This window comes from Alexandromys fortis, unplaced genomic scaffold (genome assembly GCF_014885135.2).
Source record: "Alexandromys fortis isolate MF-2015 unplaced genomic scaffold, M_Fortis_MF-2015_v1.1 scaffold_5, whole genome shotgun sequence".
NCBI lineage: Eukaryota > Metazoa > Chordata > Mammalia > Rodentia > Cricetidae > Alexandromys > Alexandromys fortis.
Window position 1 is genome coordinate 12,987,397 of NW_026067924.1, and position 27,943 is coordinate 13,015,339.

The window sequence follows — 27,943 nt, forward strand, 5'->3', positions numbered from 1 at the left end:
ATACACTTGTGATCTGGATCTTAATGCAAGAAGACAACATGCCTTTAATCCAGATTTTGAGGCCAGAAGGCACACCTTTAATCTGTGCCCCACCTTCTGCTGGAAGTCTATATAAGGACAGTGGAAAAAGGAAAGATTCATTCATTCTTCACCTGCTTGCCCTTGGCTTGTCAATACACCCATTCCTTCACTGGCAATGGAACCTGCTTCTTCAGGATTCCAGTATACACAGATCAGCTGAGACACACAGCCTTGTGTGACTGAGCAACTAGTAGATTCTTGGACTTTCTTTTTTTTTTGCTCTTCTAAGTAAGTGGACTTTCTCTTAATATACCCAAACATTTTTGGATTGCCGCCTGTAAATCATTTCAATAAATTTCCATAAATATTTACATATATTTATATGAAATGACTACATATATATGTATGACAGAGAGAGACAGAGACAGAGAGGGACAGAGACAGAGAGATTCATTCCATAAGCTCTGTGACTCTAGAGAAGCCTGACTAATCCAGGTCAAAATGGTATTTCAGCTTAATTCTCAAGCAGCACCCTTTTATTTCATATCAGCTCTCTAATCCTACAAACCATCAAACTAGATTAATACTTTTATTATTCAGTTCCAACGACATTTTCTTCTTTTAAATTGTGATGATTTTTTATTTTCTCATTGAATAAATAAGCAGTCTCCAAATTCTTTAATCATCCTCTATACTGCAAACCAGTATTCACCAGGATTTACCCATTGTAACAGTGATGCATCCAGAAAACAAGGAGTTGCCATGTATTTGTTTAAAGATCATTCCCTGAATTCTTTTCATCCTACTTGTATTGCCGATTCTACAAAAATGTTCTAGATTAATTAAGACTTTTTATTTATATGTATTTATTTGTCTTCTTTTTATTGATCTGTATTCCATCAAACCTTCATGACTGCATCTCAAAGCCCTTATACTGGTATGTAGATCTATATAAGTTCAGCTATCTCTTTACTGAGCTTTGAAATACTTTGTATCTTTCCCAGGATCATGCAGTCTATTAAATTCAGTAAGGTGTTTGCATATTCATGAAAACTTCTTTCACAGGTCCAACTAAAACGCCTCATTTTTTTTCTTTTCTTTTCTTTTCTTTTCTTTTTTTTTTTTTTGTCCTTTTGGTGTCCCCTTCTGCCCCCTAGACAAATGCATATGATTCTCAGCAGAATGTAATTTGAGCCAGAGTTGAAACACACTTCAGGTGTCAAATTCTGTGTCACTGTTTCTCATTTGTTCTCATCTGAATCTGAGAGAGCTACAGGCTCACGATGCAGAAGAGGGAGAGAAGCAGAGGCTCTGAAAGAACAGATGAGCTCTGCCTTCCCTGCTGTGTGACCTTAATGAGTGGTGGAAGATGGGAGGGTGTGAAGGAACTCGAGATTGAGAGGAAGTGTCAGAGCTGCAGTGACCTGAACATGTGGAATCTGTCTGACATGGTGCTAAGTGGGGGCATGGTTGAGGACTGTTATTGGAGAAATACAAGTCATTTCATACTTGTGTCCTAACAGGGGTTTTACAATGTTTAAAATTTATGAGACTTAAGGAGACTATACTTGTACAGTGCTTACCTTGTTTATATTACACTGAAAAATTGCTTGTAGAGCACAGTTATTTTTATTTTTTCCTTTCAAAAATTTACACTTCCTCCCCTCCTCCCATTCTCCTCCCGCTCCCCCACTCATCCTCTCCCCTCCCCCTCCCTCCTTAAGAGAACTCTGCCCTGTGTGAAGTCCAAGGCCCCCCCTCCCCAACATCCAGGCCTAGGAAGCTTTGCATCCAAATAGACTAGGGTCCCCAAAAGCCAGTACATGCAGTAGAAACAAGTCCCAGTGCCTTTATCAATGGCTTCTCAGTCAGCCCCCATTGTCAGCCACATTCAGAGAGTCTGGTTTGAGTGCATGCTCATTCAGTCCCGGTCCAGCTGGATTTAATGAGCTCCCATTAGAACAGGCACACTGTCTCAGTGGGTGGACCAACCCCTCGCGGTCCTGACTTCCTTGCTCTTCTTTTTCCTCCTTCTGCTCTTCAATTGGACCTTGGGAGCTCAGTCCGTTGCTCTGATGAGTGTCTCTTTCTCTATCTCCATCCATCACTGGACGAAGGTTCTATGGTGATATTCGAGATAATCATCAGTGTGTTAGTGGGGCAAGGCCAGTTCAGGCACCCTCTCCTTTTCTGCCAAGGATGTAGCTGGCGACATCCCCGTGGACACCTGGGATCCCCTCAAGAGCCAAGTCTCTTGTCAACCTTAAAATGGCTCCCTTAATGCAGATATCTTCTTCCTGGCTCCTATATCCGTAGCGAGCAGTTTATCTATTTATTTATTTATTTATTTATTTATTTATTTATTTTTATTTTAAGCCTATCCTCAAATTTCTATCTTCTTTTAAAAACGAATTTACTGATTATCAGTGATATTTTGTTTTGGTTCTAAGTTCACCGTCTTGACTTACCCCTTCTATAGTGTGAGGCAATCATCTTATTGGCAAACCACATCACTAAATTTGTAAAGTTTTCACAGAAATATCCCAATACCATGAATCAATTTTATATTAAATCAACAAAAGAAGGTATGAAAAGATTTTATTTTGAATTTGACATGTTTTCCATTTCACTTATCTTCTCTCATACCATACGTTCTGATTGCAGCCTTCCCTTCCTCCACTCTTCCCAGTGTCCTCTTACCTCTACTGTCCTGCAGATCCAATGCTGCTCTATGTCCCTTAGAAAAGAGCAGAGCTTCCAGAGATATCAATGGAACAGGGCATACATAACAGAATGCCACAAGATTAGACACAAATCTTCATATCAAGTTAGGACAAGGCAACTCAGTAGGAAAAAAAGGATCCCAAGAACAGGTAAAAAAAAAAAAAAGTCAGAGATACCCCAACTCCTATTACTAGGAGTCCCACAAAAACAAACAAACAAAATGCCAAAAAAAACCCTTTACTAAAAAGTCAATTTTTATTTTTTAAGAAACAATTCATTATACCCATGTGTGCATGCGAATGATAAAAATCAAAGCTTGCTGATGTTGATGTACACCCTTAATCCTAGCATTTAGGAGGCATAAACAGGTGGATCTCTTAGTTGAAGGCCAGCCTTGTCTACAAAGTAAGTTCCAGGAATGCCAAGACTACATAGAGAAACCCTGTGTCAAATAACAACAGCAACAAAAACAAATAAAAACTGAATTAAAAGAAGCACTGGTAGCCTGGATTATCAAAAGCAATCCTAGTAATAGCAGAATGGATATATGCTTAGCAGTTGTTGTCATGAATGACTCTGCACCTTAGGATCAAAAGATAAGTGGCAACCTTATTAGCATCACAGCGAAGGCAGTGGAACAGGTTACTAAGAGCAAAATGGCGAGTGTCTTCATTGGCCGACCTCACTTCTGCCAGTCCCATCCAAGCAGGGTAGACATTTTCTTCAGCTCCAGGATGAACCTAATCACCAGGCAGACATGCATTATTTGTACCTTCCTTTCCGGTATGTTTACACATGAATGCCCGTGTGTAGTGTTTATGCATATTAATTTGAATGCAGTGGTCAACTTGGATACAGTTTTTTGGGTGCCTCATACCATGCCTTTCTTTCTTTCTTTCTTTCTTTCTTTCTTTCTTTCTTTCTTTCTTTCTTTCTTTCTTTCTCCCTCTTTCTTTCTTTCTTTCTTTCTTTCTTTCTTTCTTTCTTTCTTTCTTTCTTTCTTTCTTTCATAGGTTCTCTTCCTCTTCTTTTTACCAGGGATTTGTATATCTCTCATTCCCCAGTACTGGAATTGAAAGCATAAACCACCATATCTATTTCTTCTGTGGAATCAGGGCAATAAAAAGCAAGGGAGTCTTCTATATATTGTGGATAGATGTCTTTAGTCCTAGTCTATATTCCCTATAATTTTGAGTAAAGTTTGAGAAAAATTTAGACATAAATTTTTTCAGTCAAAATCGAGACACTGACCAAATGACTGTAAGACTGCTATTCTGGTGCATTTCCTGGTATATGAGTTTCTTAGTAAGGAACCTCAGGATGCTGAAATTGCCCACAACTCCCTACTGTAAAAGCTGTTAACAAGTGGGAAACTTAAATTTAATGGTTGCAAATTAGATATTTTTTGATTCATTTCTCACTACAACAAAATACCTTTTTTTCCATGAAAAAAGGAAAAAGAAAAGAAAGAGACAGAGAGAGAACACTCACCCTGACAAGGATTCTCTTCATTTCCTCTAGAAGTTCTTCATTTTTTTCTCCACCTCTTTGACTTTCGACAGCATGGTCTCACAGGCCCCTTTAAGAGCAGCCACTGAATGCACTAGGTGTTCAAGAGGGTGGCACCAGGCTCGTGAGATGCTGATCATCACTTTCAGAAGGTCATCTGACTAATCAATCATGATTGAACATCAAGTTAAAAAACAAGTGAAATAAAACATGGTGAATACATGTAGTATTTGCACAATCATCCTGAACTACAATATCTACTTGTTTTTAATAAGTATAGAGAAAATGTTTTGGTAAATGACACACTATGAAATACATATTTTGAGCCATGTAATTACAGTTAGTTAAAATAAAAGCAAACAATAAATAAAAAATCTTTTTATTCCTGACAAGCCAAACTGATCATGTTTTATTTTCCTCTACATTCCATCATCTGCCCTCTTCATGAGGTCTTCTCTATATAGTTATTTCCCTTGTGTATGAAAACTCAAAGTTTTGTTAATGCTAGGTGTGTTTCCACAGTAACAGATTCAAATAAAAAGACACCAGCATTATCATTGGCAAATGGTCTGAATCATTTTTGTACTAAAAATAATCAAATTGTTCACTCATATCTTCCTATAAATTTTATATTATTCTAGGATGTTAAGACAACAACAAAGAAAACAACACATTCATAAGTAGACTTTTCATGTTCTATTTTACTTCCTTTACCTGGCCTCTGGTAGAGTAGCCCATTTATGAATATGTACAAGAAAAGAACATCTTTGCTTTTAACAACATTGATGTAATACCCATTGGATTTTAGACACACACACACACACTGCAATCAGTGTGTTTCCTTGCCAATATCACACATGATATTTGTCACCAATTTGAAATATTTGCTTTGATGTCTCTTAGCAACTCTACTAGTAATTATATTGTACAGTAGGGAAGAATCCAAGTAAATATTATTCTATATATGTGTAACGAACATGAAAGAAAGAAGCAGGACAAATCATGATAGCAAAACAGGTTGCTGGGAGCACTTCAGCATGATGATTAGGAATGATGCTCTGAGATGGATGAAGCACTACTTCACATTCTTGTCTGGCATGCAACTAATGGAAGGTCTGTGTAACCTTTTGGAGCTTCTCTCCCTAATCTTCCTAACGGTATCTGGTTTTACTGGACTTTTGTGAGGCCTAAATGCATCAGTATCAGCAGAGCACTTTTTGAAGTCTCTAGCTTTGAGGAAATATTCTCTCTTTCCTGCCTCTCTTCTTGCTTCATTATAATCACATTTTTTTATTAACGAGAATACCTTCTGTCTGAGTGATATCTACTATTAATAAAATAAAAGCAAACAGATTATATATATATGTATATGATATGTGTATACATCGTTGTCTAGTTTAAATTATATTGAGGTTTACTCTGGCAGGGAGTCACAGTGGAGAGATCATAACAATTACACATTACAGCTTCCAAAATAAGTAAACCTCATCAAAACAGAGGTTAGTCTGAGGCACAGGATACAGTATGAGGAGAACCTCTTGTTTAGCTGATTTTTAATTATAAGAGAAAAGAAGGCAGAGCTGTCAGGGAGGAATTAATTGCACATGCAATGAAAAAGCAAACAAAAATAGGGGAGTATTGAATCTCAGAAAGAAATAACATTCTGATTAGTTAAGAAATATGCTGCCGTGGAGGAGCCTTTATTTTAGTATTTGCATCTTTTCTACCTTTGCATGAATTTATCCATGAATATCCAACTTAGATTAAAGTAAACACAATTCTACAAGTACAGGCCTGGCTAAATAGTTGTCCCGTGGATGGATCATTTATAAATCTGCTACAATCTGAACTAGCTTAGTTTTAGCTTCTGATTTGTTGACTATAAATGCTATTGTTTTTTCACGGTTCATTTTTCTCTCTTTTATTTATTTATTTTTTGTATGTTGTAACCACTCCAATACACCTGAAATAACCTACAGCACAGTAAACCTTTGTACTGCTTCGGTTGTTTTGGTGACAACCGTAAAGGAAGATTTACTTGTGTCGGTTGGATTTGTTCATTGTCTTCTGGAGTAGCCAGGGAAGCAGTGTGACAGGTGCTGGAGTTCCTGGCTTTGTACCACAGGCTTTCAGAAAAGTTTTCATCCTGGAAATAATAAAATATTTCAATTTATTGGAGTTTCTGAATTAAATAAGTGCACCTAAGTTCATTTTATAGATATGCAGTTTATAACAAATAAGCCCTACCTAAAATTGAATAACTAAGCAAACAATCTACTTATATATTCTTCCCAATAGATTCATAATTTCATTTTTAGTATCAATTTCTAGCCACCTAACTTCTTCCACTCTTTACTATTCCCTTGTTATTTTTTGCCACTCCTGAAAATTAATTTGGAAAGAAAGCCATAGAAATTCTAACAGTCTAAAACACTAAAGATTTTGCGTGTTTTATTTATAAGGTGAGATGAATGAACATAGATTAATGTTTTAGTTAGGGTTTCTATTGCTGTGAAGAAACACCATGACCATAGCAACTCTTATAAAGGAAAACAATTAATTGGGGTGGCTTACACTTTCAGAGGCTTAGTCAATTATCATCATAGTGGGGATCATGGTGGAAGGGAATATGGAGGTATGCACGCAAACATGGTGTTGGCTACATTTAGAAGTGACCTGTGTCAATGGTTGTGGCTTGAGCATATATGAGAACTCAAATCTGACCTCCAAAGTGACACAGTTTTTCCAACAAGGCCACACCTCCTAATAGTACCACTTTATTTGGGGGTCAATTTTTTACACCACCACAACTTGCGTATCCATATTTATGAATCTGGTTTTTATTGTTGGTCTAAGAAGATATACTTGTTTTAAGTATATGTTGTGAAATTATAGTTGTTCCTCACTTACCATGAAATTTTTATGTCTGGACAATACCAAACTCATGATAAACTTGCAAGGCAACTGTATTGATGGTGTCAAAATAGATTTTGAAAATTAGAAAACAACACAAATTAGAGACAGAAGATTATATTAGCCTGATGTGGGAGTGATTTCTTATTAATAAAGAAACTGCCTAGGCCCCTTGATAGGCCAACCCTTAGGTGGGTGGAGTAAACAGAACAGAATGCTGGGAGAAAGAAGCTGAGTCAAGGAGTCGCCATGGTTCTCCCACTCCAGACAGACGCAGGTTAAGATCCTCCCTGGTAAGCCACCTTGTGGGCTACACAGAATATTAGAAGTGGGTTAGAACAATATGTAAGAGCTAGCCAATAAGAGGCTGAAACTAATAGGTCAGGCAGTGTTTAAAAGAATACAGTTTCCGTGTAATTATTTCGGGGCATAAGCTAGCCATGTGGGCAGCCGGGTGCTGGGGACACAGCCCTCCCGCTCCTACAACAATTAGCCAGAAAAATGGGAAGTCTGCAGTGAGATGGTATCTCTTAGAAATGACAGGGAAGTTATACACATGATACCACAATAAAATGACTACCTTATGAAGATCTGAACAATAATAACACTAACAGACATATAAGAACCAAGGGGTAAGGGAATCTCAGGGGTTCCCACCTCTAGACAAAGAACTACTGACAGATAAAGATGTCTGATAAAAGGGTAGATGTTTCTAGAAATGAAACCCTGAATCTATACTTAGTTATATCACACAAAGTGTTTAAAATTATGTACATAAGTAAATAACATTAAATGTACTCAGTAGGCTGTGTTTGTATGTGTATGTATGAAACAAAACAATAATCTAGCAGCTGAAGCTGTTAATCTGAGAGGGATTAAGGGGAGCAAATATGGAAGGACAGAAGAAGGAAAATGAAGGAGATAAATGAATGATACAATTATATTTTAACTAAAATAAAATATCTGGGCATATTTTAAAGAAAACATATCCAAAATGAGTAAAGATTAAAATTATTATCTAATATTAATAAATGATCAATTGAAGATTTTTCTTAAGATATTTATTAAAACATAGAATTTTTTTAACAATCATTGAATTTGTAAAATCCAAAAATGCAAGAAGTCATCCACCTCTCAAACTACGTATTGAGGCAATATAATCATGGCCTGTTTATCAGTATAATCATTGACAGTTTAACTCTTGTGACTTCATTTGCAAGAATCCTGTCTATGTGATTTGCTTTTTATAGCAGGGATATTGTGAAACTGAAAGATTATATGAAGACTATATGATGAAACCAACACTGGCAAGTGAAAAGGACAATGGAAATATATATTGCTTACAAATTTATAGACATATTGTCAAAATTACCAATTTTGTGTTGAAGTCATCTTTTTTTCCCCATGTTGATTCTGATCAGACCCTGTATCTCCATTAGAAAGAGAACACATTTCCTTTCTAAACTGGCACTCCCTATGCCATTAGAAATTTGCCCCTGGAATCTATAGACAGCCTTTCTCAGCACTGGAGGCTTAACTAGACAGGTTTTTTGTTGTTTCTTCTTTACATGGCTTCAGCTTAGTTCATTTCTATTCCATCCAAACAATTCTCTGCAATGCACTTCTCTTATGCTCCATATCCTCTGAGTGAAGAATGACCATGGAGACTGGACCCTCCATACAATATTAGCAAACCAGAGTTTCTCTCTGAGCTCACTTTTAGGACTAACTGTCATAAACTAGACTTGAGAGACAATCACTTTTTATAAAAAATTAACTAATTATATAAAATATTTGTTTAAAGAACTACCTTTACAGGTCTTTGAGAGTTCATCAAATTACACATTCTTCCTGTACGTTTTCCAAATATATGATATTTATTTTTTAACTGCAGGAAGGCATATAATTTGAACTTTTGTTTATGATATTTTCTTCTTTAATCTGTAGAATTTTTGAAGAGCCCTTTAGAGAAGAAACCAGAAGGAAATTAAGTACTTACAAATTCCTCAGACATTTGTGTGGTGAGGTTAGAGGTATATTGAGCCATGACAATAGCACGGTCAAATATTTCTTCCATGGACAACTCATTGTATCCTTCCAAGTCATGGCACATGGGCATGGGGACCACATACTCCCATAGGAGTTTTGACAGTAGCAGAAGCTGAAACATCACTGCTATAAAGAGAGAAATTACACCTGATGATTCTTTCAAATGAAGTTACACGAGTTAACCTATTTATTAAGCTCTGTCTATTCTGGGGACCCAGGGCTTCATGATTTGCTTCTATATAACTGCAGTGGGGCATAAACTTTGTTCACGGTGAAAATGTAATATTTCCCCAATAGATTTGCACATCTTAGATTTGCTCTTGAATTGTTTTCCAACTTTGCAAACAATGAAGCTCACGTTGATACTGATGCACAATATTTAGTCCTCCATATATTTTAAAAGCGTGTGAATTTATGTTCATTTTAATTTATAACAACCTCTAGGTCTGTAACTTCAGAAAGTAAATGTCTAATGTCAGCATTTTTGGACATTGATGTTACGAGGAGCACAGTTCTGTTTGCTTTGGCTTCATGCTTGTTGAGAATAGAAGCATGTTTGTTGGATTACTGAAAATAAGAAGGAAGAATGTTCTGTCATAAAAATGATGTTATAGCCTAGAGTTTCCAGCTTACAATGATAATCTTGTATATTTGCCATTTAACAAACCATTTGATGTTTTTCCTTTCAACTTGATCTGTGAGTACACAGGATCTTTGTAATTTTCATCAAACTGTATTGGTTGTACAAGGCTGGCAAGAACAAGCAATTTCCCCACAGTCCTACCAAAACTTCTGAGAGTTAGGACACCAGCACCTCAGAATTGTCGCCTCACCTTTTCCCATAGTGGACACCTATAGTGTTTCACTATGCATCTGTGTGTCAGACTTTCATGAACCTGCCTCCATGCCACCCAAGATCACTCTCGCTTATTAAAAGAAAGAACATATGCATTTGTCTTTGATTACAGACATCCTAGACAACCTTACATTCTACATATCATTACAGACAATATAGAAAACTTCATGTTATCTATTTCCCCATAATGGCTCACTCAATCAAGATATCTTTCTTTGCTCTCATATTTGTCCTTCCTCCATCTCGACGACCCCATTCCTTCAAGTTCCCCACAACTCTTCCCTTCTCCCCTCCTCTTCCCCTTCTCCCCTTCCTTCTACCCCACCTACATGTTAGATGTATTAGTAGAGAGGGCCTTGGACTTTCCTCAAAGCAAAGTGCCTTACCCTCTCTTAGGATTAGAGGGTGTTGGGGTGGGAGGGTGTGTGGCGGGAATAGGAGGAAGGGAGGCAGTGGGAATTTGGATTAGTATTTTTAAAAAAATCTAATTTAAAAAAGATAAAGTAAAATAACAAATAATTTTGTTTTACTTTCCTTAAAATAAATTCTGGTTGTCATCAATCCATTTTTCATTAAAATACAATCTACAAAAAACAGTGATTTATTAACACACATGCTTGATTATCTGGTTGTTACAAGACTTGACTTGTAATTAATTAATTAAAGACTTAAATCTCCCATCATTGCCCACATTAGGTTTTATAACTGAGCATTTATTCAGGTTCACTCAAGTAACCAAACAGATTTAAGAGACTCTGAAATTAAAAGATCATATCTTTTACCTTCTTCAGTTGAGAAAATTGCTTCATTGAATCTTGTGTTCTCAGTAAAGTCTGATTTCTCAATTAGGAAGCTGGTCACTTTTAGCAATATCTTGTTCGGGAGGGTATTCAAGAACATTTTCCTTTAAATATTTGTAAAAAATCCCCCCTCTTATCCTCATGTCAATTTAGAGCATATCAAATTTCTCAGAGCATTATCATGCTTCTCTACCACAGGGAGCATTCTCGAAGAGAACCACTGTCCTCAAAGATTATCATGAAATTTCATTCTAGAAAGTTATTCTCCATTCTCTTGTGTTTGGTGTCTGCATGTGAAGCATGAATCAATTTCAATTTACAACAGATACAGCACCAACGGCAACAAAGAATTGTGAGAACTATCCAAAATGCATCTATAAATCTTACTCAGAGGAAGATGAATGGAAGTGCTACATACGGGAACATCGTTGACACAGAGATGGCTGCATCTCTGAGAAGTGGCTCCTCGGTCTCCTCAGCAATTCCAGAAAGCTGCTTCACCTGAGTTCTGCCTCAACCGAACACTCCTTTCTATATATACAGACAGCCGGCAAAGATGAGCAAAGATGAGCGGCAGAGGGAAGCAATATATCTAGCTCAGGGTGTAATCATCTGTTCCTCAAGGAGTATTTACATCCTCTTTAGTATTACCATACCCTACCTTTCTAAACAGTTTTGGTTTTGGCCATAATGTTTCTATCGTTCAAATTATTTTGTAAGTCATCAATGTTATCTCTGTCCAGAGATGACTCATATTTTGTCTGGCAGGTGAAACAACCTTATTCCTTATTATCTTTCCCTTATTCCAAGGTCTTATGTTCTTCCTGTCACGTCTTCTCTAAAGTTACCTAAGTTTTCATAAGGTTGTAAGTGCGCATGATTTTTTTTTCCAGTATTGGGCCACCATGTTGATATCATAGTCAATTATTTTGGGCATTTTATCCATAAATCTTTCCCCAGTAATCAGCAAACATTGTAAAGTGTTACCAAAAAGTCAATGAAAGTTTACATAATCTATAGGATGAAAAGAATAAATATTTAGAAAGCACATTGACAGGCATATCCATTTCTCAAAATTCTGATTATAGTAGCATTGTTGGCACCTATATTTTCTTGGGCACATGTGCCATCCCCTTTTCTTTATTGTTGATGTCTTTTAAGCTATGGCTATCTTATCAACAATTGCTACTTTACAGATACCAGCAGTGGTTCAGCCACAAGAGCCCACAGCCTGAGGAAATACTGTTTCCTCAGGCACCAACTCTTTTAAAACTACAAAAGAAATTTATCTAAATCTCAGCCCCTCTAAAGAACTTAAGACTCAATGATTGAAATTGAAGCATGATTAATAGAAACCCAGAGTCACACAATGGGGTTCAACTTGAAGACCACAAAATCAAAGCAGCCAGCCACTGGCTCTTACCTCTACCTTAGTCAGCAAATTCAGTGGTCAGTGGCCCAAATCAACTGTCTCACAAATGAGCCAACTGGTCATTCATATGCACTATTGTTTTATATAAAACTAGCAAATATTCCCGATAGAACATCCCCATTGTCTCAGCTGGCCTGGGTCTTAAAAAGCATGCGATAAACCGGACTCGCTGAACATGGAGGACAATGAGGACTACTGAGAACTCAAGAACAATGGCAATGGGTTTTTGATCCTACAGCACGTACTGGCTTCATGGGAGCCTAGGCAGTTTGGATGCTCACCTTACTAGACCTGGATGGATGTGGGTGGTCTTTGACTTCTCACAGGGCAGGGAACCCTGATTGGTTTTTGGGATGGCGAGGGAGGGGGACTTGATCGGGGGAAGGGTAGGGAAATGGGAGGCGGTGGTGGGGAGGAGGCAGAAATCTTTAATAAATAAATAAATAAAATTGAAAAAAAACTAGCAAATATTAAAATATAGGCACAATGAAGAAAATTATACATTCTAAATCACAATGTCCCCTGTAGAGATGATATCTTGTCTTCAGCAACAAACTTTTAACAGTTACTGAAGTCAGACAATGACTCAGTGTCTCTTTTAATGTCAGTATCAGTGACAAAAACAATGGAATTTTGATCTGCTCAGTCTGTGATCAACATCAGAAAAATATCACAGTGCCATCTCTGATTTACATTGCTTATTGCCGTGTCTGCTAGCCAATGTCTTGGTAATGAAATTGAAGTGCTGAGAGAATCTCATGGACAGTTTACAGGAAATATGTATAGCCTGTGGAGGAAAATGCAGGCCAAGCGGTGACAGCAAAATCTATTACCTGAATCTTTTCTGCCAAGGGATTAGGAATGAAGGTTTCAGGTGACTAAATCTCAGATTCATATTCTACTTAGGATTCATGTGATGCTATCTTTATAAGCTCTATAAAGAGCTGAAGCCTCAATTCTGTATGGTCCTAAGAATACCTCACATTAGTGAACTTTTATAAGGATTAAATGAATTGGTGCCCATGGACTGAATTTTGAGGATTCTAGATAAGTATATCTGAGCAAATGCTAATCTCTTCCTCTACCTCTTCTTCCTTCATTTACCACTATTATAAACTCACACTTTAATCATGAGAATAGTTTGCTTTTTCCTCTGCAAACAAATATTAATTAAAATAGTTTCTGGGTTAGTAATGAGGGTTTTTGTTCATGCCCTCTTTTAGCCCTGAGAGTCCATATGGCTTAGAATGTGCATTCTGCCACAGTCTCTGTGAGTTAATATGTTTATCAGCCCTGTTGTGTATCGAAGGCCTTTTTTTTTTTTATTTTATTTTTTTTTTTTACTGTCACTGGCTCTTAAATGTTTTCTACTTCTTCTTTTGCAATGTTCCCAAAGCCAAGAAAGGAGGGACTTGATGAGAAATGGCTCAGTGGAAATATGATCCAGCTTCTTTTTCCAGGAACCAAACGGAGCTTTAGAGCCAGCCATACGTATAAATTCCACGGAATATAATACCATCTTCTGACCTCCTCAGGCATTAAGCACACATGTGGTGGACAGATATACCTGTGACGCATGCAAGCCAAAAAGCTCATACATGTAAATCAAATTAAATTAAACTCAAAATCAGATTTCCTAGTAGACTTAATGCCAACTCCACAGGTAGAAATAAGGGTTGTTGTTGGGAATTCAGGCAACACCTGTGAGTAAGCTATTCCAGGTCTAAATAAAAAAATGAATTCCAATTGCCTTAGTAAGTGAATATGATGTGGAAGCTAAGATACTTATCAACATTTGAATTTATGAGAATAGATTATTACTGCAGTCAAGTAAACAACTTTAAGATGTAGCCAATATACATTTGAGTGATCTATGCTAGTATTGTTTGTGGTGCTTTAGTTTCCAGTTGGAGAGGTCTGCAATGATCCTGCATCCGTTAGAGGGAAGCATCCTGTGAATGAATGTTTTCTGCAATAGTGGACTTTCAGGATGAGGGGACCAGAGAATGGACTAAAACACACCACCAGTGTGGAATTGGGGAGAAGAGAACAGACTCTAACCAGGGCATGTCTCATAAAAAAGAACTGTCTCTTTATGGACACTGGGTATGTTAGGAAGACACTAGTGTGCCCATAGCAGAAGCCGCTGATTCTCAGAGGAATGTCACTTGAGCCTCAGTCACTTTATTTCGCACTTGGGTAATAACACCGTTTGTCATTTATCCTTAACTACTGAATCTTGAGAAAATCACAAGCATTGACGTGTAGAAGGGAGAAAAGGCAAAAACATTACAAGACCAGATGAAATTTGCCTTCCCTAATTTGTGACATTAATAACTAGAGCATGAGGGTAGGTATGCTAATAAGCTTGACTATGAGGTGTGGTATTATTAGATGCATATTAGTACAAAACCATAAAACATACAGAATCTGTTGAAAGTGGAATTAAGGAGGATCAAAAATAAAAAAGTTATTAGGAAGATTCATAGATGTTTCATACATGTATCTGAAGAGCTTATAGAATGTTTAAAAAGCCATCAACTCTATACAAAGAGTTTCAGGCAACTAAAGATTTTTGAAGGCCAGATAAGTAGCTTTACCTAAGGAAATACACACCAGTTAGTTGTCTAATAGCAAATGTTGAATGTTGAAAACTTATGTATCAGCAACAGGTAACACTATGTATATATACGTATATATGCAAATATATATGCACATGTGATTAAAATTAATAAAAAAAGTGGCCATGAAGAGAATAGGACAACATGGCAATGATTGGAAAGAGGAAAAGAAAAGGAAACACACGCACTAAAAGATTTTAGAAGTCAACATTGTTTAAATATCCACTGCTGACTTCTTTCTGCCACAATTTTAGTTTTCTTGAGACACCTTTTATCTAGAAAAAACTCACCAGTGACCTCTTTCTTTCTGTCTTCCTAATGGTTAGATAGCAAGGAGTAGTCACTCCATCTTTTTATTTTTATGTGCATTCTGTAATCAAATTCCTTCTAGCAAGGAAGCCATTTCTAAACTGAACCATTTTGTTGGCCTCATTCTGCAAGACTAATAAAGACTGTATTGTGCTGGATAGAAAATATGTTAGTATAGAGAGGCTTCTTCATGTATATGGGCTAAGGCATTAAGGCATTAGGCCTCTAAAAGTAAGCATCATATGGGAATACATATTATATATTTTATGTGTCATTGGTCTCAGAAGAGATATGTTCATACAGGAGTAGACTGAGTGAAAGAATCTGGAAAATGTTTGAAAAGTATACATGCATTTGACAAAAGGTCAATAAAAGCGCATTCTTGAGGCATCCTTCATTCTTATAGGCTTAGACAGAATGTTCTTTTATTCTTCTTTCTTTAAATTCGATCTATTCCTCATATGACTTAGTCTCACAATTCCTTGAAAACATCAAATATGTCCATAATGATGTCAAGGTTTCAGAGTTCCAGGCATGACCATTAGAAGATTTTCTGAGTTAGTTAGGAATAACAATCTCATCTATGAAAGCTACTCTGAGTAATTAGGAGGATCAGCTACTTTTATTGAGAGTACTGACTTTGTGGTTCTCAGTAAAGAAACTAAATAAGATAGATTTACAAATGGCTTCTCCATGTTGGCAAGGCTGCCAATGAATTGAATAAACATATATGTATATAATTTCAATTTTAGAAATGAAGCATTGAAAAATTCATTTTTCTTTAAGCAAACCACATCTTTCATGCAGGAGATAAGCAAAGGACTGTGAAGAGTGAGTGAGCTTACCCTGCTGAGTGTGGTCTTCAGTCTTCCTGAAGTCTAGAATTCACTCCTCCAACTCTTTAGTTCTTGAGAGCATGGCATCAGATGTCTCTGGAAAAAGCAGCCACTGCAGCCACCATGTACTTCAGAGGCTTTCCCAGGCTTGTAAAACACTGGTGCTCACTTTCAGAAGGTCTTCTGACTAAGCAATCATAAACAATATCTCATTAAAATAAATGAAACACAGCAGGATTAATATATATATATATATATGGAGGTTGAATGAAGGGCATGAGCTCCATTATTGTTTTATATTGAAAAGAATATATAAAATCTTTTTAACACATGATGTGAAATGCAGGAATGATGATATTCTGTCGCCGAACTGTAACTTTTTTTTTGAATGGAATCGTTAGTTTTTTTTTCCTTAACAATGATTTCTGATGAATGTCAAACTGATCATGTTTCACTGTACACTCTACTGTCCGTAGTAAAGGTAAGATTATTCTGCTTGATTACTTCACTTGTCCCTGGGAAACCAGATTTGCATGAGCACTATAGGTTTCTATGGGACTTCACTGACATAAAACAGATGACTACTCTGTCCAAGGTCAGTGGCCCAAATCATTTTCACACTGATGCAACAATTGTTATTTCATACACGTACCTGTGCTCTATATATCATTAGAGGATATTAAAATAGAAGTGCAATGAAAGAAGACATTCAGAATCATAATGCCCTCAGTATAGGATGACTTCTTGCTTCTAGTATAGCATCCCATTTTTTTTTTTTTTTACGGTACCAGAAAAGAGCAATGACTCAGTGTTGCATTTAACCCCAGCATGAAATTATGACTTTATATATGTGTATTCACTGCCAGAAAATATATGAATATAATGATGCCATGTCTGTAAGATACTGTTCTGGTAATGCAATAAAAAATGAAATGGTGAGGGAATCTCATAAACACTTGCCAAGAGACATGGAAGGCATGTGAAGGAAAGGCACAGTCCAAATGTTGATAGTAAAATCCTTTACTTGGATCTTTGTCGCCTAGGGATTAGAATTGAATGTCTGAAATGAATGAATTTCAGATTAATATTCTTTTTTAGGATTCAGGTGATATAATCTCTATATAAGCTTTTAGATCCTCAGATTTTTATGGCCCTAATAATACTATATATAAGAGAACTTTTGTGAGGCTTAAATAAATCAATGTTAATAAACTGCCCTTTGAAGATTCTAGATAAGTAGATCTGAGCAAATGTTCACCTCTTCCTATACCTCTTGTTCCTTCAATTACCATTATTGTACTCACACTTATTCCTAAGAAGAGTTTGTGTTTAGGTGTCTGGTACTAATAGTGAACATGAAGGAGAAACAGACTATGTGTGTGAGACAAGCCCACATTCAAAGTTTTGTGTAAATCATTTTCATGTTGTTTATTACAGAAACTTGGAGTAAAGATGTTATAAGTGCTAAGATATGTAGTCCTCGTCATAGCAAAGGTTATCATCAAGAGTAAGGTAAATTATGCAAAGAAACCCCCATTTCAGCTCACATTCACTTGAAATGCAAGATGAAACTGAGCGGTTGTGGAGGTTTTCACAAATAATGAAGGAACAGAAGTACAACCAAGAGAGTCTTTCAAATGAAAAAGAAATGAATCATTCTCATTAAGTAATATACTTCCAGAAGAGGTATTACTATTATTCCATAAAGACTGCTGTATCTGCAGCTTTTCCACACACATATAAATGTATAATCAACCAGGAAATTCCACATCATATTAATGCTTCCCAGGATATAATAAAAATAACCCCACAGGAAATGTGCAGTGGAAACACGGGGCTCTGAATGTTCAGTTTATTGCCTTGCCATCATATGAACAAGTCTTTGTCTTAGAGTGAAATTATCAACCATATTATGATTGTTGACTCTTCTTCACTTCTTTTGTCTCTGAGATTATCACACCGGCTGTGGCCCTAGAAGCCACACCACACAAATATGCTGTACATTACTTCAGTTGATTCTGGGAAAACCAGGGGGAAACCTGATTTTATTTGGTGAACCTGCTCACGGTTCTTTGGAGCAGATAGAGGCAGTGTGGCAGGTGCTTAACATCAGGTTCTGTGTCCAGGTTTTCCCCACCAAACTTCATACTCTGCAAGAAATGTAAAGGTTTCTTTATTTGGGATAAATACTGAATAAATACAGTTATGATCACATCAGTAATGAATTTTATAAAAATTATTTTAACAAATGATAAGTAAAAACAAAGAAACGAAGCAAACACTGTCTGCATTTTCTGCCCTTTGCATAAGTAATATAATTTTCTACCTTACAATGCTCTAACTTTCTTTAGTATTCTCCTGTTGTTTGGAAATTAAAGCACTAACAAAAAGTATTGCAATTAATATAATTTCTGTGTGCTTATTTTAGGTCTGGGTTGCCAGGAAATAAACAAACATCCTCAGCCTACATGTTGTTGCTGTTTTTTTTTTTTTTAGTTAGTTGATAAAAATTGAACATTTACGGCTTTTATCTACAAGCCTAAATATTCATGAAACTTACCAATCTCCTTGCTCATGTAATCAGGTCTGTTTTTTTACTTATTAAATACTGCATTTGCAATTTGATTCATGATGGGTTATGTTTTAAAAGTAGAATTTTTTGATTGCTCCTTCATAATAGAAACCTAAAGGGAGTATACTGCCTACTAAATCAATGAACACTTTTGAGGCAAGATCGTGGATATAGTGTGATAGTTCAACCACACATCGGTTTAGGCTTCCAGTGGACACCAGGAAATTTGGTGAGGTGGTCACATGCTCCCAAAGGAGCAGGTTTCATACTGCCAGCAAAAGCAGTGTCGTGGCTGTAAGGAGAAATGATACTGAGGTCACCTAGTCAAATGAAGTTGCGTTAGTGACATTGTGTAGGATACACTGTCTGTACAGAGTTTCCTATGCTACAATATTTGATTTGTATTGATAGAGTTTGAAACAACAGTCCAGTGAGAAAACAAGTAAATATTTGTATTTCTCCCATCCACAGGTTGAGAAGTAAGAGAATTCCCTCAGCTTAGACTTGCCTCATCAGAGTTTCGCAACCTAATAAAATTTTAGCTGAGATTAATCCAGAGCCAGAGTCTTCAAGCCATTCTCTGTGTATTTAAAAGTACTGGAAATTTAAATTCATTTTTAACTTCATTAAACAAATTTTAATTAGTTTATTAATTAATTTTTCTTGCAAATATCACTGAAACTTAAGGTGACTTGTTAAAACCGGCCTTCTTTTCCATTTGTCATTTATCTCACGTAATTAATTGGTAAAGTTCCAAATCTACTGTCATGGTCTAATTAAGGTTGCAGAACCTAACTCCTCCTTAGATGGATTATGGAATAAAAGAAATATCCAAACCCTCAAACACCATAATTTACTTCCTCCTGTGACTAAAACAATTAGACCATTGAATCCTATGTTTTCAATTAAGTTCAACTTCTCAATTTCAACAACTAGGTCATCTTTGTCGTCTTGTTTCTTGCTTTATGGAGACCATAGAAGCTCATTTTATGGGCTTACAGACCCACCTGTCTGCTCACGAATCTTTTTGTCCAAAAGCATCCATCAAGAAATCTCATGGTGAACTGGCCCCTGGGGTTGGAATCCAGTAGGTTGATCTTGTTGATATATTCTTTGATGCTATAATTTCAGTCTGAGGCTTTAATTTTTATATAAATTCACATTGGACGGACAGATTAAAAAGAATTGGGAACCTTTTGATTTTGGTATTATCCCAGTGTTTCTAGGTCTTTTGTGTGTTTTTTTTTAAAATACTGTGTATACATAAAGACAGAGTTCAGGATACAACCTTCTTGTCATTTTTAGGAACTTTTTACTTGTTTTTTAAAGGTTGTTGTATTTGCTTGACTCTCATAAATCAGGGTAGCATAGCTGAAGTGTGAGTCAGGACCTTACTGTGTCTATCACACCAGGACTGGCACATGCCAGCATGCCAGGTATCTGTCTATACTTTGATTTTAGATATCAAACTTGTCTTTAAGATGGCAGGGAAGCAGTTTATCCAAAGATCTATCATCTCAGCCTGATGGTGGTCATATAAAGATTGCTCAGACTGTTGAATTTCATGATTCGCACAATTGTAGGAAATGCTTTAAGTTTGTTGTTAATGTATTTTATTCTCTTTGTGACAATTTGTAGAATATGTACATTCCACGGTCTAGTGAGCCATCTGCATAAGGAGAGGTTGGCCAGGAGGCAGGAAAGCTCAGGTTTGTGATGGAGCACTTCATTTTTGGATTCTAACTATTCTCTCTGACCTTTTTGTGATTGGGTTTTGTCTTTGTCTCCTAATTTGTGGTGCCCAAACCTTGTGACCTCATCTGAGATAGGTTTTCTGTTATGGAAAAAAGGAAGTGAGCCCACTGTTACAACAGTTTTCTCTGAGATTAAGCCTCCCATCTTAGGAGGCAGTTTTTATTATTATTATTATTAATGTCAGCTGTTAAAAGCAGAGGTTGTGAAAGAATAGGTGTTCTAACAAACAGAAACATTCCATCCTGAAGTAAAGTTCATTATGCACTAGGGGAAAACCGGGATATATTCAGAAAGTACCTTTCACTTGACTAAATAAACTAGGTCTATTTCATCCCACACATGTATAAACTGTAATAATGATAAGATATGCTCTCTGATATGCTATACTTCCAGGAGAAAGTAGAGATCATTTGATCCTAGAAGAGGCAGACATGAACTTATTTGCTTGAAAAAAGAAAAAGAGAGATCACTTGTGCTTCATGAAAGCCTCAGAGATCAATTACTGCCTATTTGAGATCAAGGAGGGTTCTAAGAAGTTGGGCTTTGTCTAAGTTTTAGAGTGTGCCCCATGTTTCTATGTTTTGCTGGGTATACAAATAAATTTTTGCTCCCCCCCCCTTACATGCTCATCTTGAATGTTTAAAAGAAAGTTCTCTTAGAACAGGAAGCAAACTCCTCAAAATTCTTCAGAAATCCTTGAAACTGGAGAGATTCTTTAGGCCTCTCCGTTCTCAAAAGCATATATGCAGTAATGATGGCTAATATCATTCTAAGGGGAGTCGAGCTACTCAGATAGGATAGAGACCTTGGGGAGCAGCCTGGAAGAACCAGGACAGAGCCAAAAACCTAGTACTAACAGTGACCATTAAACAGCATAGAAGAAGTAAAGACCAACTGAGCTTTTTAGAAAAGGATCAGACCAGCTGAGCCATTGGGATAGGACAACCTATCTCCTGTAGAGTTGTGTTCTGGTTGTGTATTGTGCCCCTGGTTGGCAGCTTCCTTAGGTATCACACATGTCAGGGTGCAACTTGGTGATGAATCATTCTTTGGGCTATTTCTACTCTTGTGCTTCTCACCCATATTATTTTTAAACCACAATAAATTTCACTGGCTCAGCACAGTGTGTTTAGGAAATTTCTCTAATTTGGTCTCTCATGGAATCTCTATCTGGGAAGAATGCACGTGTGTGTGTGTGTGTGTGTGTGTGTGTGTGTGTGTGTATGTGTGTGTGTGTGTAGTGTCTCTCCAGGACTCCTCAGCCTAATAATATATTGCCACCTAAATAGGACTTCTTCAAGCAAAAAATGACTTGGGGAACTGTGACTGTGTGGTTCTGACTAAGGTTAGCCCAGCATGCAAGTGAGTGTGCAGCTCAATGAAGAACATTCATGCTGTACCATAAATTTGGGGAAAAAAAAGCAAAAAAGAAATACACAGGCATTGGAGGAAGGAAAAAAGGAATAAATGCTCTAATTTCATTGTGTTTGCATATATGTTATGTATTTGTGTATAAGTATGTGTAATGTGTTTAATGTTACTATAAAATTGTATTGTCTGTGATGAGACTTTGAGAAAGGGCTCATTGCCTATCATTTGCTTTCATAAACATCCATCTTCTTGGTAGAATGGATCCATTGATTACTGGGAAACTCTTCTTGCTCTGGCTCTAATATGTTAAGTCATCATCATGCATTCCAACTAACACACGTACTCTCTTGACTTTTGCAAACTAAACTTTCTTGTGAAAAATATTTGATATTGATATCATAATACCATTACTAAATTCTACATTAAATTCACAAGGAACATTGACAAATCCTCTTTTTGAATTTCACATTTTCAAATAGTCAATGTTTATTTTTGAATAACATACACATTATGCCTAAGAATGCACCAAAAGGTAAAGATTCAATGGAGCTTTGAAAGCATGGATTATTAAAGGCCTTCTCCATGACAGAAGATAAGGCTATAAGCTCAGCAGTTGTTGTTATGAACATCTCGGCACTTCAAGACCTTGAGAAAATTGTCAACTTTATGTGTATCCCTGCGCAAGCAGCGGCCGAGATTGTACAAAGCGATGTTACGAGTGTCTTCATCTGACGAATCCAAATCTGACAATCCATACCAGAAACTGTTTTCATTTTCAACAGCTCCAGGCTGAATCTAAACATAGAAATGAAAGGGATTATTTACAAATATCATTAATTGGTAGTCATACCTTCTCATACATGAATATATATTATATATATATAATATGTGTGTGTGCATGTGTATGTGTATGTATATGAATGGGGTACACACTTGAACAATTTATGCACCAGCATTTGTGAAACAGAATAAGTGTTTAAACTTCAACAGTTGATTTTTATATTTCACTATAATTTTTTGAGGCATCTTCTCTTATTTTAGCAAACACTCACCATCTTTCTTCCCACCTAATGTTTAGATACTATAGAGTACTCAGTACATCTCTTTACTTTGATGTGGATTCTGAGATCAAATTCCTGGCTGCTGAAGAAGACATTGATAGACTGAGTCTTTCTTTAGCCTCATTCTATAAAACTGACAAAGATTGATTACACTAGAAGGAAAATTTATTAGTATAGAATGAATTTATCATATATTATCTTGAAGGCATTAGGCCTCATAAAGTAAATATCATTCATGAATATACATATTTTATGATGTATCATTGGTACCAGAAGAGGTATATCCATGTAAAAGAAGACTGAGTGATCAAGAAGCTGGAAGATGTTTTTCATGGTGTATATGCATTTAACCAAAGAACAATAAAAGGGCTGATGTTTTCTCAGCTTATTCTCCGAGGTACTATAAATACTTGTGGATTTGAGGAGAATATTATTTTAGCCCTCCATCTTTAAGCTCAATCTATTCTTCATAGAATGTATTCTTTCAAACTCATGAACATATCAAACATTTTCAAAACGGCTAAAGTTTAGTTTCAAGACTATTATCAGAATTTCTGAGTTATTCAGAAATAGCCAGACCACCAGTGAAAGCTACTCTCTGATTTACTATGAGGACCAGATATTTTCTATTGAGAGTACTACTGTGTGTGGTTCTCAGTACAGAAAATGAAGAATAGAGAGTCAACAAATGGCCTCTCCTTTTTGGCAAGGCTATATATATCCCAGAAATGAAGTATTGAAAAATTCACTTTTTATTAAACAAATCAATTCTTTCACATAGGAGATAAGCAAAGGAATGAGAAGGGTAAGTGGGCTTACCCTGCTGAGTATGATCTTTAATCCCTCCAGAAGGCCTAGAATTCGTTCCTCCAACTCCTTGATTCTTGAGATCATAACATCAGATGCATCCGGAAGCCTAGCCACTATAATTACCATGAGCTTCACAGGATCTTACCAGTCTTGTAGAATACAGATGCTCACTTTCAGAAGGTCTTCCGACTAAAGGATCATGAAGAGGATTTCAGGGTTAACATATGTGGTGACTGACTGAAGGTCATGAGCTTGAGTATTGAATTATTAATAATAGGAGTATAGAAACCCGTCTTAGCATGCGATGTGTATTCTAGAAATAACATTTTATCAGAGAATTACAATTTTCTCTAATGGAATTGATTTTCCTTAACAATGATTTCTGGAAAATGTGAAACTGATCACGTTTTGTTTTCACTGTGAGTTCTACCAACTGAAGTCCAGGTGAGCCTCAATTCTTTGTAGTCTTACTAATACCACATAATAGAGAACTTTTCTAGGGATTAAATGAATCCATGACAACGGACTGCTTTTAGGGGCTTCACTCTAAGAAGATCTGAGGAAATGTTGATCACTTCCTGTACCTTTTCATCCTTCAGTTGCCAAAATTATACTCACATTTTATTTATGAGAGGTGTTTGTGTATGTTACTAGTTCTGGTAATGAATATGACGAAGAAATACACTACATGTGTAAGAAGTGTACACATAATAAATTTTGTGTAAATCATATTCAGAAGTTTTAAGACAAAGAATAGAATAAACTGTGAATTTCAAACTCCTATTAAAGCTTACCAGATAATATTAAAGATAACTCCACAGACAATATATTTTTAAAAAATGGTGCTCTAGGTGATCAATTTGTTAAGCTGCTAGAGAGAAATTATCAACCATATAATGTCATTGTCTGTTTGTTGCTTCTTCTTCCCTTCTCTAGACTCTGAGATTGTCACATGTGCTATGGCCCCAGTAATCACACACAGCAGATCTACCTTGTATATGACATCGCTTGTTTAGGTCACAATCAGGGAGGAAACCTACTTTTGTTTGGTGGACTTGTTCTCTGTTTTCTGGAGCAGGGAGGGCAGCAGTGTGGCATGTGCTTATCATCAGGCTCTGTTTCCAAACACTCCTACCAAACTTCATATTCTGGAAGAAATTGAAAGGTCTGTTTTCTTAGCGTTAAACATTGAACAAATACATTCATAACCACATCAGTAACAGAAGATTTTATAGATGTAAATGTCTTAGCAAATAAGAAATATATAGAAATTGAAACAGAGGAATGAAAAGAAGAGTGCCTACATTTTCTGTCCATGGGAGAATCAATCTAATATTTTACCCACCAATATTCTTCCTCTCTTTGTTGTTCTATTGTCATTTGCCCTTCCTAAATGGTATTGTTTAGAAAGAGCACTGAGTAACACACATACTGTAAACCACCAAACGTTTAAGCATCACTTTTCCTCTTTATGGAGATGAGTGTCATACAATAGCACATGCGTGTTCATAATTATGTTACAATTGACACCCAGTAGTCCATTTCCTTTAAACAAATATTGTAATATAAGTATTTACTTTAAGTATCCATTTAAGTTATAAAGGTAGTATGCAATTATATTGATGGTGCCAACAGGAATCATAAAAATCTAGACATATTCTAAAGAAATATTTATCAGTGAGTGAATGAAGAATTAAAATACATCTATCTACATATATCATATATATATTAGTCAATTGAAGATTTTATCTACTTAAGGAATTTATTATCTATAGTGTATTTTTAATACTAGTAATCATTAAATTTGTAAAAGTTTAATTAATGTCAAGGATTATTGTACATTTAAGAAACTACGGATATGGATTTTAGAATGAAAGAAATGCTCGTGAGTGAAAATCACAAGGGTGAGGTATATTCATCATAATTCTGAAAATATATGCTCCGTATTCCAGTCTAGCACTGAATTCATTTTTTTCTACTATTGACTTGCCCTAGACAAATCTAACATATTCAGTTTTTGAAAACCAGCCTGTACTTTGCCCTGATACTCTCATCCCTGGATGTTGGAAAACAACTATTTTTTTAATTTATTTTTATTGAGCTCTACCTTTGTCTGGTTCCCATTCCTGCCTCTCCCCTCCCCCTCAACCCTCCCCCAAAGTCCCCATGCTTCCAATTTACTCAGGAGATCTTGTCTTTTTCTACTTCCCATGTAGATTGGATATATAAGTCTCTCTTAGTGACCTCATTGTTGTCTAAAATCTCTGGGATTGTGATTTGTGGGCTGGTTTTCTTTGCTTCATGTTTAAAAACAGCGTATGAGTGAGGACATGTGATAACTGTATTTCTGTGTCTGGGTTACCTCACTAAAAATGATGTTTTCTAGCTCCACCCATTCTCTTGCAAAATTCAAGATGTTGTTATTTTTCTTTGCTGTGTAGTGCTCCATTGTGTAAATGTACCAGATTTTCCTTATCGATTCTTTGGTCAAGGGGTATTTAGAAAAACAACAATTCTAAGCATGTTGGGTGTTCTCACTAGCTATTTCTTTCTGTTTAACATGGTTTCCTGTAGTTTAGTTCAAATCCACTCACACAATTAATTACAAAACAATTCTCCTATGCCAGATATCTAAAGAGTGCAAAGTGAAAGCACCTGTGAAGGAAGGACCCCTTCACAAAAGACAGGAGTTCAAAGGGATCAATGTATTTTGTACTTTATATCTAATGAAGTTTCTTGAAAAAAAAACAATGTTAAAAATTGCAGAGTTACTACATCTTTTACAAATTTAAGTTTTCATGAATCATCCAATTGTCTCTTGCTCATGTTTTATGTCAACTGAAATTTTTAATCTTTTAATATTAAATTTTTTAATGAAATATTTACTATTTCAGCATTACATATATAGTGTTTGAAACGTGATTCATATTAGGTTACTCTTTCATTAGTTGAGTGTTCTGATTGTCCCTTCAGAGAAGATCCAGTACTTACAAAGTCAGTGAAGACTTTTGAGGCCAAATCGTGGGTGTAGTGAGAAAGTTCGACCACAAATTGGTATAGGCTTCCAGAGGACAAAAGGGAACTTGGTGAGGAGGACACATGATCCAAAAGGAGCAGATTTGATGATGTCAGCAAAAGGAGTGTCCCAGCTAGAAAAAGAAATGAAAATGAGATGATCCACTCAATGGAGAACATATGAGTGACACTATATAGACTGTACAGTCTTTTCTGAGGTCTCTGTGCTACAATACTTGGGTTTATATACATGAAATCTGGGGTAAGTAGTCCAAATTGGAAGCACAGGTGAACAGTAATGCTTCCCAAAGCCACAGATTGTGAGGTAGGAGAATCACCTTGGCTTTTGCTTGCCCCCATAGAGTTTCTAAAATTTGCAAACGTTTTGAGATGAAATTAGTTTTGAGACAGAGATTTTAAGCCATTTTTTTCTAATATTTTTAAGGTTTGGTAATTTGTGTTAATTTTCCATCTCATTAAAGTTAATTTTCATGCAAATATCTCTTGAATATTAAGATGACTTTTTAAAACACATGGGCTTTTCTCTTCACCATTTATTTGCATGTAACAAATTGGTAAAGTCACAAACCTACTCTCTTTGTTTAAATGATGTGCCAAAATCTAACTGTTCCTCAGGTGGACTTTATTGAGGAGAAAAACATCCAAACCCTGACAACCCACAATTTACTTTCTCCTTCTGTGACTGGCCCAAGTATGCTAGTGAGCTTGTGTTTTCAAAAAAGTCCAACTTCTCAATTTCAGCTATTTTGTCATTTTTGTACTATATTTTTGTTTTAGAAAGTGTGCTGTGCAGTGGAAGATTGGTAAAAGTGCCCATCAGAAGCCAGTAACTCTCTTTACTCTTATTGCTATGTCAAGGAAATAAGAATAAACTAAGTTAAAGTGATATAAGAATAAGCTTGGCATACGCTTTTACAGAATTCCCCAAGAGAACCATTGATCTCCAGATTAATTCAGCAACTGGTTTTACAAATTAATTATCAGCACATTGTTGACCTGATGCCAGGTGCGTAATAAAATGCATCCGTTTCCCAAATATTACAATACCAATAACTCCAAAGAATGCATTCTACCAGAACCCATTTTCACAAAATAATATGCTAATAGAGTAGAGAAACATGAAAGAATTACTACTTACAGAAGGACAGTTGAGCCAGTGACAGCTGCATCTCTGAGAAAATCTGCTGCAGTGTAAACTACAGCACAAGAAAGCTTCTGCACCTGAATGCTGTCTTCTCGCAATTCACCTCCTCTTATATATACTAACA

The 27,943-nt window shown here is 36.2% G+C and overlaps 2 protein-coding genes across 2 annotated transcripts; both read right to left on the reverse strand.

Annotated features, from left to right (window-relative positions):
• Positions 1 to 3,296: 3,296 nt before the first annotated feature.
• Positions 3,297 to 9,337, reverse strand: LOC126501514 (prolactin-like). Its single transcript, XM_050142199.1, is given in 5 exon segments — positions 3,297 to 3,485; positions 4,237 to 4,286; positions 4,289 to 4,415; positions 6,293 to 6,400; positions 9,167 to 9,337. Coding segments are annotated over 5 exon segments (645 nt in total).
• A 12,900-nt stretch (positions 9,338 to 22,237) lies between these two features.
• LOC126501633 (prolactin-3B1-like) lies at positions 22,238 to 27,918 on the reverse strand. The gene is given in 5 exon segments (XM_050142387.1): positions 22,238 to 22,563; positions 23,649 to 23,828; positions 24,680 to 24,787; positions 26,631 to 26,788; positions 27,814 to 27,918. Coding segments are annotated over 5 exon segments (666 nt in total). The 5' UTR covers positions 27,845 to 27,918; the 3' UTR covers positions 22,238 to 22,374.
• Between the last annotated feature and the right edge of the window lie 25 nt (positions 27,919 to 27,943).